This window comes from Corvus brachyrhynchos, unplaced genomic scaffold (assembly GCF_000691975.1).
Source record: "Corvus brachyrhynchos isolate BGI_N302 unplaced genomic scaffold, ASM69197v1 scaffold94, whole genome shotgun sequence".
Lineage (NCBI taxonomy): Eukaryota > Metazoa > Chordata > Aves > Passeriformes > Corvidae > Corvus > Corvus brachyrhynchos.
The window spans coordinates 10,371,925-10,385,880 of record NW_008238330.1 but is presented as its reverse complement, the minus strand read 5'-3'; the positions used below and the strand labels follow the sequence as shown (position 1 = coordinate 10,385,880).

General features: G+C 44.6%; 1 protein-coding gene across 1 annotated transcript; it reads left to right on the top strand.

The window, feature by feature from the left end:
- Positions 1-11,099: 11,099 nt before the first annotated feature.
- Positions 11,100-13,104, top strand: XCR1 (X-C motif chemokine receptor 1). The gene has a single exon (XM_008633898.2). It carries the CDS (start codon positions 11,169-11,171, stop codon positions 12,171-12,173), a length of 1,005 nt encoding a protein of 334 aa, XP_008632120.1. The 5' UTR covers positions 11,100-11,168; the 3' UTR covers positions 12,174-13,104.
- The last annotated feature ends 852 nt before the right edge of the window (positions 13,105-13,956 follow it).

The following is a 13,956-nucleotide window of genomic DNA, read 5'->3' as shown; positions in this document are numbered from 1 at the left end:
ATCCCAATAATGAGAACGTGCATGTGCTCTAGGGAACTGTGTTACACCTGAAGTCATAGAATCATTGAATGGTTTCAGGTGAAAAGACCATCTAGTTCCAACCCCCCTGCCATGGACAGGGACACCTCCCACTGGACCAAGTTGCTCACAGCCTCAGCCAGCCTGGCCTTGAGCACTGCCAGGGACGGGGCATCCACATCCACAGCATCCACAGCTTTTCTGGGCAACCTCTGCCAGTGCCTCAGCATCCTCATAGTGAAGAATTTCTTCTGTATATCTAAGTCAGCCAGACTTTACCTGCAGCAACAGGTTGTATCTTTTGCTAGAACAGGAGACATTGGTGAGAAAAGCAACAACATGATGGATGGAGCGGAGATGTTTGATAATCATAGAAGAAAACCTGAAAGAGAAGGGCTCACTGAGGCTCCTCTACCAGCAGACAAGCTCTCCAAGTGTCTTGGTTTTTCTTTCTGTGTCCTGTCTGGTCTTTAAAAACCTCCTTCTGCGAACCTCACTTTGATCACATCAACCACAGAGTGCTACTCACAATTTTATAGCCCATGGGTGGCAGCATCTTGCATAGGGCTCAGCAGAAGTTGGCCTTTTTGGTGCTGTGGGAAATTCCAAAGTAAGAGAGAATTGCATTTTGTTTCAGGAAAAGAAGAGGTAGTTTGTGACCAAAAGGAACAAAACACAGACATTATTCTGAACTAATGCAGGTTAATTCTGGTTGAGATGGGAATGCACACTTAGAGCTGGGGTCTACACTTCCTGTGAGCTCTAGCATCCAGAGCTGAACAGGGGGCTTGGTGGTGCAAGATCCTGACCCCCATTAGGGCAGAGTTGCACAAGAACTGACACGAAGCTCAGGAGCAGTTCACAAAGTCTGCTCGCTGCATTGCAGACAGCCATGACTGCACAGGGTTTTGGCTACATCTTCCAGGACAGACAGGCTGCTGCAGAGCCCCAGGTCAAGTGCTTTGCATTGCCCACATCCTTCATGCTTGTCTGCCTCTTGCCAGTGAAGGAGCAGCCTCAGCAGGCACACCATGTGGCTTTCCAAATGCATGCTTGATCCCACTGCACTGTACAGCCCTGCAAGTGCCTGCTGCAAGATCAGGGCTGAAGGTTTGCTCTTTGCATCTCAGTCAGCTCAGCTGCTGGAGAAGAGGTACTGACATGTACAGAAGTAGCTCTGGTCACTTGGGGTGGTGGCTAAACTACATAGCAAAATTCAAGAGTTTTGGCTCTGACTGAAAGCCTTTGCAGGGAAACTTGAAAACCTTGTGCTCCCTGGAACTGAGACACCATGGGGCTGCTTCTTTGGGCTGGGAGGGGAGAGGTGGGATCACATCCCAGTTTTGAAGAAGGAAATATGTTTGTTGATTCTATGTCCTGAGTGGATTCTTCACGTCATCCATGGTTAACTAGCCTGAATTTCTTTATCACCCACAAATGTATTTAAAGCCTGTTTTAAAAAAGGAATAATTTGAAAAGATAAAGGGTCCAAGGAGACCATTTTTCTAGATTATTTCACCTTTATGCAAGCCGGGAGACTCGTGCCAACAGCTCCTAATTGCATTACTGCCTTCAACTTCTTGCCTTTTGGTTTTCTGCCCTTTAATTTGTGGGAAGGACCTGGCCACAATTGTGAGCCCAGCTCACAAACTGGATTTTCCTTGAAAGACACAACAGTAGTTGTTTAATGTGGTTTGAGCGTAATATCAGTAAAGAAGAAGCATATGCCTCTGCCAGGTGAATTGAACAGGCCAGGTGGCCTGAGTGACTGGGGGGTAAGCATAGTGCAATCTAGAAGCTGGGGAACAGTTTTGGGAAGAGCATGCCAACCGTGGTTGCATTAAGTATTGTTTGCCCTCGCTGCACTTACCACAAGGTCTTACCAAAGGACAGATGGCCGGAGAAGTTGTGAAATGGCTCAGGACCTGGAACATTAAGATTGTGTCCCGGTTCACCAACGCTTCACATAAAGAGCCCCTGGTGTCACCCCCTGCAGGGGAATGTGGGCTACAGCTGACTTTCTGCTGAAGAACCCCTTATCTGGTGGACTTTCTGCTGCTGGCCACCTGCTTGCTCATACTTTGGTGCTGAAATATGTGTATACAAGCGACATGGTGTGGCAGATGGAAATGTGCAGATGTCTTCTGCAAAGTGGTAAAGCACTTTCAGATGCCTCTTGTAACAACAGTGAATCTTCAATATAAACAAATGAGCAAAATGCTAGAGAAAAAGATGTGGGAGAGTGAGACCAAGCCAGGTCTAGCAGGATCTTAAGAATTTCTGGGCTCAGACTGAATGTTTCAGCCAGCAGTATTGCAGCCCAAACCTTTGACAGGAACAGCTGTGCTCACAGCGGTAGCCAAAGGAAATGATTTCTTCTCTGAAAAGCCTATTGAGAGGAAAGCCTGAACTGACTCTGTCTGCCAGGAGATAGATTTCACCTGGTGGCACAGATCAAATGCAGTCCACAGCTGTCTGAACTGCAGTCACTGCAGGATCAGCTTGAGAAGTCATTGCTGCTGCAGTTGTACTGGGGGAACTGGGGGACAATATTTGAAGAGATGCACCTTGTCTGGGCTGTGCCTCTAGCCTTTGAGCAGGCATGGCACACCAGGAGGAAGTGCTGGGGTTTGGGGAAGTAGTGACTAAAACAGTACAGGAATGTTTGTGGTTGTGGTCAATTGTTTCTGGTGCAAGCTATTAGTTGCCTCATTGTTAACGTAAACAGTGCTCTGAATGTGCTGTGTTTTGGGAGTTGTTTTATCAAAAGTGATTTATTTTCCTTTGACTCATCAGACAAAGAGTGTTGGGAAACTGGCTGTGCTCTGGAAATGTCTTTGCACAAGGAAATTCCTCCAACTCTGTCTTCTGTAGAAAACTTAATTTTAATTATGAAAAGCTTTGCTTTCCCCAGTCAGTTCTGTTTTCCCAAAGTCTGACTGAGGCACCCCCTCACTGAGCTACTTCCCAACCACCATTTGAGATGCCATCGGGTTATCAACCCAATAAAGCCTCAGGCCATTCTCCCTTGCAATCTTTTGCTTCTCCCTTGCAATTTTTTTTTTTTTTAAGGCTGTTATAGTCCTGACCACCCTGCATCCTGCACCTCTTTTCTCTGACTCCAAATTTAACCCAAAGAGCAGCCCCAGCCTTCGGTTCTCTCCAGAAGCAGAAGGCCAATAGGAGCAAAGAGAACATATATACACTATATGTATATGCAATCTGTATATAATCTTCTCTAAAACTGAAAGGAAATTAGTGGTCAGTGGTGAGCAGAGTGGGGTTTTTTGCCTTCCTTTATTGTTTCGTCTGGTTTTCTAGCATCACCCTCTTCACAGGCTGCAATGTGGAGTGGCAATTTTGGCAGCCAAGTAATTCAGATGGGTGACAGCAGAGGGGACAGCAGAACAGCAGCGAGGTGTACTCAGATGTCCGGCACCTCCGTGGCAGTGGGAGCACTTCAGGTCTGCAGTGTCAAGAGGTCTGTGCCAAAGATTGCCTCATCCAAGCCTCTGTCAGAACACAGAGGAGCTGCCACTCTGAGAAAAAGCAGGGACAACACAGCAGCCAACAAATTTGTCCTGGTGATAGGCAAATGCCATACTGTGACTTGCCTCGTATGGATTCACCCTATCCCTCTGGGCACAGGGGGCTGCTCGTAAATCAGGTTTTAGGCTTCATGAGAGCTTCAGCATGTCCGTTCAAGAGAGTAGGTAGCAACTCACACCAGCAGAAGAGGGACCATCATACAGCCAGTGGAGAAGGGGATACAGCGGTGCTTCATTCACTGATCTGGCTGCAGCCCTTTGTTCTTCAATCTTGCTTTTGCATCCACATGAAAAGACTCCCCATTGCTGCCTCAACTGAGTTCCACACTAGGGCGAGCATGAAAGGGCTCCCAGCCTGGCCAGGGTAGTCCATTTGGAGTAGTGAAGGCACACAGGGTGCTACCCAGCTGGGCCTGGGTGCCAAGGAGCCACGCGGGTTTGGGGTAGGCAGTAGCTGATGCCAGCAAGTACCAGTGGGCTGAATAAGGCAAACTCAAACTCTGATGTTCTGCTAAGCATGAGGGATGTGATGAAGGGAAAGTGAAACAAAACTGGTTAGAAAGTGCAGAGAAGACAGCAGTGACATACTCAGTTCTGTGATGGTTGATGAAAAACTCAACATGGGCCAACAGTGTGCACTCACAGACCAGAAAGCAAAATGAATCCTGGGCTCCACCAAAAGAAGTATGGCCAGCAGGTCAAGAAAGGTAATTGTGTCTCTCTACTCTGCTCTTGTGAGGAACCACCTGGAGTGCTGAGTACAGTTCTGGTGTCCCTGACAAAAGAAGGACATGGAAGTGTTGGAGCAAGTCCAGAGGAGACCACGAAATTCATAAGGGGACTGGAGCACCTCCGCTACAAAGACAAGCAGAGAAAGTTGGGGCTGTTCAGCCTGGAGAAGAGAAGGTTGTATGGAGACCCCATAGCAACCTCCTAGTATCTGAAGGGGGGCTACAGGGAAGTCAGAGAGGGACTTTTCATGAGGAACTGCAGTGATAGGAAAAGGAGTAATGGGTAATAATTGAAAAAGGGGAAATTTCAGTTAGACATTAGGAAGAAAGTTTTTACTCTGAGAGCGGTGGGGCACTGGCACAGGTTGCCCAGGGAGGTTGTGGATGCCCCAACCCTGACAGTGTTTAAAGCCAGGCTGGATGGGGCATCGAGCAACCTGGTCTAGTGGGAGGAGTCTCTGCCTGTGGCAGGAGGGTTGGGACTAGATGATCTTTAAGGTCTCTTCCAACCCCTTAACATTCTATGATTCTATGTTTTTGTTTCCTTACACTACACCCAGCCTTTCACTTTGTGCAAACATGGCTCAGTGGGTAGGATTTTCTCCCTTTCTCTTCTTTCTCCCTTTGGCTAAAGCCTTGCAAGTCTCTGGGACTTCAGCATCAGAATGGCTTTATAAGTGGGAATGGTCTGATACGAGTGAGCCCATTTCATAGTCAATAAAAACAGATTGTGGCTGTACTGCCAGGGTTGAGGACAGACTTTGTGACAAAGCTGGGCTCCTTGCAGCGACATTGCTCATCCATTTCTCTGGAAAACACACCTCCTTCTGCCTGCACACACAGGTGCTGAAGCTGCTCCCATTACCTCTCCCCAGGCCACATCCCAGGGCTGCAGTCAGGAGCCTCAGGAGCAGGGGAGCACCCCCTTGTACATACTGGTCACATCAACGGCTGTCAGCACAGTTTCCATCTGTTTCTGCATCATTCCTGAAGCAATGGGCTAAGCAGGAACACTGGAAATCCCACCCAAGATGTGGTACAAAAATTCTTTAGACATATGGCTCATAATCCTCTTGGGAGAAAAAAAAAAGGGTGCATATAGCTTAAATACACCAGCAGAATGTAGAAAAACACAACCCTGTTCTTGATGTTATTTCTGAGCCATAAAAATGAGTTCATGAACTTTATGTGGAGGCTTGAATTTTGCTAAGCTTTGGAGAAAGACATGAGATTATTTCTCCCAAAACTGTGATGTGCTCCTTTGTCTTAATAGTTTTTGGGTTTTGCCTGTAAGAACCTGTGGGGGAATAGAGTCAGCTTCTTTACACACATTTTACTTAACAGATTTATTCAGCTCTAAGATTGCTATTTAAATATAGTGCAGTGGCCAGTGAGATCTCTTAAGGACAGCCCCATCTTCCAGTGTATCATCAGGAAGATATGTGTACATCTGTGCACAGAAATGGGGAGGGGTCAACATTTTGTTGGCAGCAGAAACCTGCAGATATGTTCTGCTTTAACAAGAAAAATAAGAAGTGGTTTTGCTTGGTTTCGACTGCCAAGAAACCCAGCTACTAATAAACAAAGTGATGCTCTTTTTCACGGCCAAAGAATGGAGCAATTATGTTCTCTATGGAGCAGATGGGAAAGTGGTATGCCATGTCACTGCTGTCTGGAAAAGAGAAATGGGCTGGTGTTCAGGGCCTGGCAGGAGTGCTGCTATTAAGAAAAATCAGAATTACATGTCAGATACAGAGATCAGTGCAAGCTCTTAGCTTGCAAAAAATCAATTTAAGCTCTCACTTGTCTAAACTGTAGAAACAAACTGACAATTTCTCCACTCAAAAAATCCCAGAGAACTCCTGTTTTCTGTTTCCTCAAAGCCAATTATTACCCAAAGAACTACTTCTTATCATCCTGCAGAATTTCTTACTCATCCATCCCTGCATGAACTACCAGGAAAACCACGGCCAAACCCTACCTGGCTGCAAGCAGGGAGTGATGCTCTCCTTTGCACCACCCAGCCAAATTAAGGGTGCAAAGGAGATTTCTGCTTGCCCTGGGGGAGCATGGAGAATACCCAGAGCTGCAATCCTGCTGGCACAAAGCCTGTTGCAGGCAACCACAGGCAAGATACCAACCTCCACTTCCACACAAGCCTCTTTGGCCAAGGTTGCTCCTGCCTGTGCTCTGTTGGACAGCTGCTGCCCAGCTGCTGCCCAGCTGCCGGCACCATGTCCTTTCTAGCCAGCCTTAGCACGATAAAACTGCAAATTTGCTAATGGTAGACTGAATACCCTTGTCCAGATCATCAGTAAAGATATTAAACAGGACTGGGCCCAATACAGACCCCTGGGGGACACCACTAGTGACTGGATGTGGCACCATTCACCATGACTCTCAGGGCCCAGCCATCCAGCCAGTTCTTAACCCAGCAAAGGGTGCACCTGTCCAAGCCGTGGGCTGCTGACCTAGCATGTAAATTTGAACTCAAATGTGTGTTTCAGGATGGCTTCCAGGCTCATGGTTTGGGATGTTTGTGCTTCCCTAGATTGTGGTTATCACAGGGCTGATGGCCAGGACTGGGGGGCAGAGCTCAGGGGGAGCAGGAGGTCACCAAGACTCTGGGCTGACTGTGAGTGTTGTACCTGCCTGTGAAACCCATGGAGCACAAGTGGAAGCATTGGTCTCAGAAAATGACCCCAACCCAACAGAAGGTTTTGCTTTAAAAATAGGGTAAGAGATTCCTTGATGAACTGGGCTTCTTGAGGCTTTGCAAAACTGAATTGGACAAGGGAATTCCTACTGACTTTTCACTTTACCTTGACTTTTTGCTTTACCCATGTCCTGGTAGAATTTGTAACCATGTGCAAATCTCCTCTAAGGCAGACAAAAAGTACATCCACCAGCACAGACCACACTGTTCAGAGTACATTTGCTTTGGACCAAGTCTATGGGCCAGTCACGACTCCCAGGACTTTCCTGTCCACTTCCTACATATGACTCCCAGGCTGTGCTCCAAGACAGATACCAATCATACTTAGGGAAGGAGAAATGTTATTTAATGTGTTTTAACTTCCTTAAATTAAATTGCTGCTCCATAAGCCTGTTTTAAAAACTAAAGCCCCTTCCTGCCAGAAAAGGTCACACTTGGGATTATTTCTTCCTATCTCATTCTGGAACAAGAGATTGGCTAAGGAAGCAGCTACCAGATAAATTTAGTTATGGGGAACAGAAATTTATTGTATGTGTCAACGTTTGTTGCCTGTGTAAACCAGCCTGCAAAAACATCTAATTTCTTTTTTTTCCTGAGAAATGTGGAGAACAAGCTGTGAAGCCCAGAGGCTTTTTTGGATGAAGTGAATAAAAAATGCCATCAGTGCATGTCTTATGGTAGGGGGCTTCTCTCTACTGCACTCCCCTTGTCTTTTCCAATTAAGATGAGATTAACCTCAGTTTGTCTGTGTAAATGCCAGGAATCTTCTTAAAGGGGGCTGTCTCAGCTGCCTCGGCCTGGGGAGCAGACTGGCAGAGCACACAGCAAGGGCTGATGTGGCTCCCGCCAGTGCCTCTTTCTCTCCCTCCAACTGACTGCAAAGTGAGCAGACAACTCCTCCCAGCCACTCTTTCAAATGCTCAGTTTGAAAAGGAAATAAACTGATCAACAATATGTACCTTCAGCTGACAGAAGTCTGACTGAATTTTCAGAGAAGAAGGAAATGGAACTGGAGGTCACTAGTAATATCATTCCCCATTTCTCTATTAGAATCCTTTTTTGATATGATGCTCCAAGGCAAAGCACAGCCCTGCTAGAAAATGAAAGCTTCTGCAGAAGCAGTTTTTCTGGGTAAGAGTGAAATGAATGTTGAATGCCCTGCTGAGTGTTCTTCAGAAGGGCAGGAATGACTTTAAATGGTGTGATGTGCTTTTCCTCTGTTCCTATTTGTCCTGACAACTGAAATTAAGGTAATTTCCATTTTTCAACCAACTTCTGCTCTCATGAAACAGTTGCATGATTTGTATTTCTTGTGTGACACTGACATATTCTCAGCCTGTTGATTCAATCACATCATTTTTTATCTCCTTTGCATATATCTTAACTAAAAATCCATGCACATCATTTCTTACTTGTAGAGTTGAAAGTGGGGAGATAAAATACAATAGAATGATTTAAGGAGTTTTGAGGTAAAAAGGAAAAGATCCAAGTGCCTTAGGTTCCTGCAAGGTTCTCCTTACCATCACTGACCTCATGGAGGGCTTCCCAGCTGGAAGATATGATGGAAACATCATATCAGAGCACGTAATCCTGATCAACCATCCACAAGGTCTGATGATTTGGAGGTTGGAGCCTCTACCTGTAATTCCATGGAGCCTGCATCAGGCAAGATGGCATATGATGAATTAACTTGTTTTGTGAAATGTGGCATTATCCAAGAGCTAACTTAGCAGTACTAAAAATCAGCCAGGAACAAGCTGCCTCACAGAAGCATTTTCCTACATTCTCTGGAAATGCTGGACACAAAATCAGAGGGAGGACAGCTGGTTCCATGTAAAAAAGCGTTCCTCTGGCTCGTCCCAAAGTGCAAGACAGAGCCTTTTGAGTCAGGTGGGTAGGATGCCAAGGCATATGAAAATTTGGAGATGGAAATAGCAAGAGTTACTAACAGGGTTTCCAATCACAGCTCTCTGCCAGCATGAATCAAATGCCTATGCACTCAGCATCAGTGTCCTTGGGGAAGATGGACACAGAAAAATGGAGACTGTTTGGACTGTAGAAAATATTTACCATCTCTTATCATCTAAACTGTGAAGAAAATAGATGTGTTGATACACCTTTTTTTTTTTTTTGGCACCTAACTGTTATTTGACATAAAACACCGTTGCAAAATGGTGCTTTCTGCCTTGCAAGTATTGTTCAGCTCCGACAGCAAGCAGGAGGGTGAGCAAAGCTCCCCAGCAGATATCTGCTCTCTTACCACTGCCTACCTTGCAGCAGGGGTGTGAAGAGCAGAATAACATGATGTGATGAGGGACAGGACATGTGCAGGTCAAAACACTTCCCAGGCAGAGGCAGGGATCAGCGCTGAGGTCTCTTGTGAGAAGAGTCCTGTGTCAGGGGCCAGCAGCAATTGTGGCAGAGATCAGGAGCAGCCCTGCTGGCTTTGTAGCTCCTGGCCTGTGGGCAGACCTGCCCTCAGGCTTGCTGTCACTGAATGGTCAGCAAGGAAGGAGAGAGTAAGTGATGAAGACACTGGGTAGTACTATCCTCTCATCCCTGGAGAACCTTGATTATTCACAAAGTGGCTTCTCTGCTCCCTTAGGACAGCTGCTAAGGAGCAGCATACCCCAGCATGAGCTGAAACAGGACACAGTGATGGTCAGGACCTCAATCTAAACTATTCATTGCTTAAGTGTTGTCTGTACTATCATGTAAAACCAGAGAGGATGACTGCCTTGGCAAGGACTTAGCCTGCATGCCTGAAAACTGCAGTGTGATACAGACTGAAGGCCACAAGCGTCTTTAGTTAGAACTGTCACTCTGGTGGTAAATGTTCCAGGGCCACTTGCTGTCACAGTACTGAATCCTACACATCCCTTGCCTCCAAAACTTGCTGACCACAAGCCACTGGATAGATGGTCCCTGTTCTGTGCTGCCTGTGTCACATTCTGGCTGACCTGAACCACCTACCCCAATGGAAAGCATTAAATTCTGGCAGCCAGAAGTGCTCCCTGACATGCTTTCCTTGTGTAGACATAGCTCTCCTGTCCTCCAAAGGCAGCATGTCATTTTAAGCCTGTAGCAGGCAGATTCTGCCTTCACTAATTCAAAAAGGAAAACAGCACTAGCACAATTTTGGCCCAAGCTGTGGAGTCTCTTTCTTGCAACTGTACTTTGAAGGAACTCAGTGGCAGGTCTCTCACGGGCTGTCAAAACAGGATCCAAACATGGTGTTGCAGATAAGCCTTCTTCTAGGATAAAGTGAATTTAGACTTTAAACCACTGCTCAGAGACATCACTGATTTTTCTGTACCTATTTTTTAGCTTAATTTCATAAAGAAACTAGGCTGATTGTATGCCATTTTCCCAGTCCCACTAACTGTTGATCCTGTTGGCCAATTTCAACTCGCCATCCATCTGGGATTAAATTCTTGCCTGCATACAGGCAGCACTCTCAGAAAAGGACTGTGATGTGGTCACTGCTCCTGTTGCATCCCTGAGAATTGTCAGGCCACAGAGGTGCCCAGAGCACCCAGTGTGATGACGCTTCTGTCACGGCTTTGAGATGTTTAGATATCAGCAAACTTCAAGACAAAAATCTGTAAGAAACCTGGCTTTTCTAGTTCTTAGTGCTTACAGTTGTTGCTACTGGTACTGCTCAGCTTTTTAGGTTTACGCAATGCTGAATTTTGGTGACAAAGAATCATCTATACAGTGAAGTGCTTAGGAGTTGGATACCATTCCAGAAAACTGAAAAAACAGTAGCATATTTAAAAGTTTGGGCAACTGAGATATTTACATCAAAAAACAATGCACCTTCATACAGTAGAAAGTTAGTAATTGGCCGTTGTCACCAACCATTTTGGTTCAGAAACATCTTAGTTTCTGACTTCTTAAGTATTTAAGATTTGAGTGTTTTGCAGTAAGTCTTTGGTATCTACCTGTTCATGCTCTAGTCATCAGAAGAAATTAGTCCTTTCTCTCCCCAAGCCAGGAAAAATGACTAGTTTCACTGCTGCTTTTTCTCTCTTAAAATAGAAGTCTCCACAGTGGGAGTTTAGTTATTGGGTTGATTTTCACAAAAGTTTTAGTTTGATTGTTGCAGTCCTTTGAAGTAGCTGCTGGAGAACAGCACAAGATTTGCACAGACAAATGGATGAAGAATATAATTTAGATTATAATTACTCCTATGAAGACCTTCATGAAACCAACGTCTGTGAAATGGGTGACTATTTCACATTCAACATCTATCTCACTGCTGTCCTCTACACTCTGGTATTTTTGCTCAGCCTGCTAGGAAATGCTTTGGTGTTAGGGATCCTATTCAAATATGAAAACCTTACGTCTTTAACAAACATCTTCATCATGAATCTCTGTATCTCTGATTTAGTTTTCTCCTGCATGCTGCCTTTTTGGGTGGTGGACCAGTCCTTTGGATGGATTTTTGGTGAGTTCCTTTGCAAAGCATCGAATGCTGTTTTCTCCATTGGCTACTACAGCGGTGTTTTCTTTTTGACTCTCATGACTATCCTGAGGTACTTGTTTGTAGTGAACCCCCTTTCAACTTTGAGATCCCAGATGCAGTGCTGTGGTGTTCTGGTGTCCTTGGCTGTTTGGACTGTTAGCATACTAATTGTGGTTCCTGAGGTGATTCACACCACAGTGCAAGAAGACTTGGAAGAGAACATGTTCTGTGATTATGCTGATGGGAATTGGAAAAAGGTGGACATTTATGTGAGAAATATACTCTTCCTGCTATCCTTTGGAGTCACCATATTCTGTTACTTCAAGATACTCATAATCCTGCTCAGAGCAAGATCTCGCAGAAAGCACAAAACTGTGAAGCTCATCCTCATTATTGTGGTGGCTTTTTTCCTGTGCTGGGCACCCTACAACATCCTCAGCTTTCTGACTACTTTTCCATCACCCACCTGTAGGTATGCAAAAGACTCCAACCTTGCCTTTCACATCAGCCGTAAAATTGCTTTCTCCCACTGCTGCCTCAACCCTGTGCTCTATGTGTTTGTGGGAGTCAAGTTCAAGAGGCACTTGGCACAGTTATGCAGTCTGTGTTTACACTGCAGCAATGGTCAAGCCTCCAGCCCCAGGACCTGCTATGAAGGCAAATTCCAGAATGAAGGGGCATCCTTGTACTGAAGCAAGACCTAACTATTAGGACTAATCCTGAACAAACTTTCAGATTTAGCATGCCATGGATAGCCTCTAATTCTGAGAGGCAATTCCCTGAGAAAGAGACATAAATTTACTCTTTGCAAACATGCTGTGTATGGAAAATAACAAAATGTACTTGCAGTGGGATGAAGAGATGAGAATGCCAAGAAATTACTTCATTGGCCTGAAAGTGTTAAGTTCCCAATTTTTTGCACAGTGAGATGGATTTTCTCTCATTTATATTCTCTTTTGAAAAGAAAAGGATCGCTTTTTCCTTTGGGCATTAAAACATAAGGTTTTAACATAAAAGTTGTTGCATATCTCTTTCTTACCTGACTAAAAATACTTGGATTGTATATAGCAATGGACACATAAGTATTTTTGCAAATTTTAATGCTTTTCAGAGTTTATCAGTGTTTATCAGTTTACTCATTCGTCTTTTTGTGGGGTGGGGGGTGTCTCAGGATTAACTGTCCTGACAATAGCTACAAGACCTCAGAGTTTCTGAAGTTCTCAGGGCAAATGTTCTTTTATCTTTTGGCAGATAAGTATACATAAAACAAGCTTTGTGTAAAAGTAGTCTTTTGTGTCTGAAATGGAAACTTTGGGAGAGCCCTAGAAGGAACACAAGCTGTTGAACAGATACTTCACTAGGATATAAGTTTTTCTCCTGTTACTGTTCTTTGCCGCAGGATTCTTCCAGTCTTTGAATATCACTTCAGACAATTGCAGCAGATCAACAGCCCATCTCCTGAGCAGAGCAGGAGCAGATTTGCCTCTAAAGGCTCTTTCCCTCCTTTTCTCCCTTTCCCATGGTGCTGAGAAGACTTAAACTTCTATATAGGTTATAGTGCAGGAAAAAAAGGCTTTTTAAATAGCAGGATAAAAATGGCTTGCTTTATTTGTAAAATTAATGTTTGGGCTTTTTTTTTTTTTTTTTTTTTTTTTAAAGAGAAACTGATATCCTTCTTCATTCTAGCTCAATGGGGTATTTTTTTCCCCAGGCAGTGTGTGCACACACATAGTGCATGTTATTGTGGTGTAGCTGAATGACAAAGTCCCTGGAAAGCAGAATATTTAATTTCCTGGCATTTGTAGAGAAAGCCAAGGTAGTTTTGCAGTGGCACCTGCAAAAAAGCAATGGTTTAGCAACAGTTCTAAGCAACAATCTGGCTTTTTGGGCATCTGTCTTAAAATGTCTATGCTGCTTCCACACTATTTCATTTGATCTCTAAAGATTATCTGGAACAGACAACAGATTCTTCACAGCTGCTGTATAGTTTACAAAAAGTAGAAACTCAGATGGGCCCATAGTACAATATCCTATTTGTGATTATACCCAGAAGCAAGAATACCTAAGGAAAAGCAAAAGAATGGGGTGAAAATATATGACATAGACTCATTAATCCCACTGGGGAACTCACTTGTGTTCAGACAAGCCATGGAAAGGGAGAAGTTGTCACTTTTTCTGGTTTTGGTGGAGACCAGCCTTTGGCTATTGGCTCCTGATAAGAAATATTTGAAATGAATGTGGCTTCAAACAGCTTTGGACTGGGGATTGAATACCATCAATTATTGAAGAGACAACCTTTTAAAGGGCAAATGAGTCCAATTTATTCTTCTATTCTGGTAAGCCAGGACCACTTCATGGGCACCAGCAAAGCTCCACAAGAGGAAAATACTATGACCATGAGTACAAGAAGGTCTCGTGCGTAATTCAACAAGCTGTCATTCAACTGATTGACCTAGAGCCACACAACTGTGAAAT

What these genes read in the sequence shown, in the direction of transcription:
- XCR1 (XM_008633898.2), top strand. Translation starts at nt 11,169, where the DNA reads ATGGATGAAGAATATAATTTAGATTATAATTACTCCTATGAAGACCTT.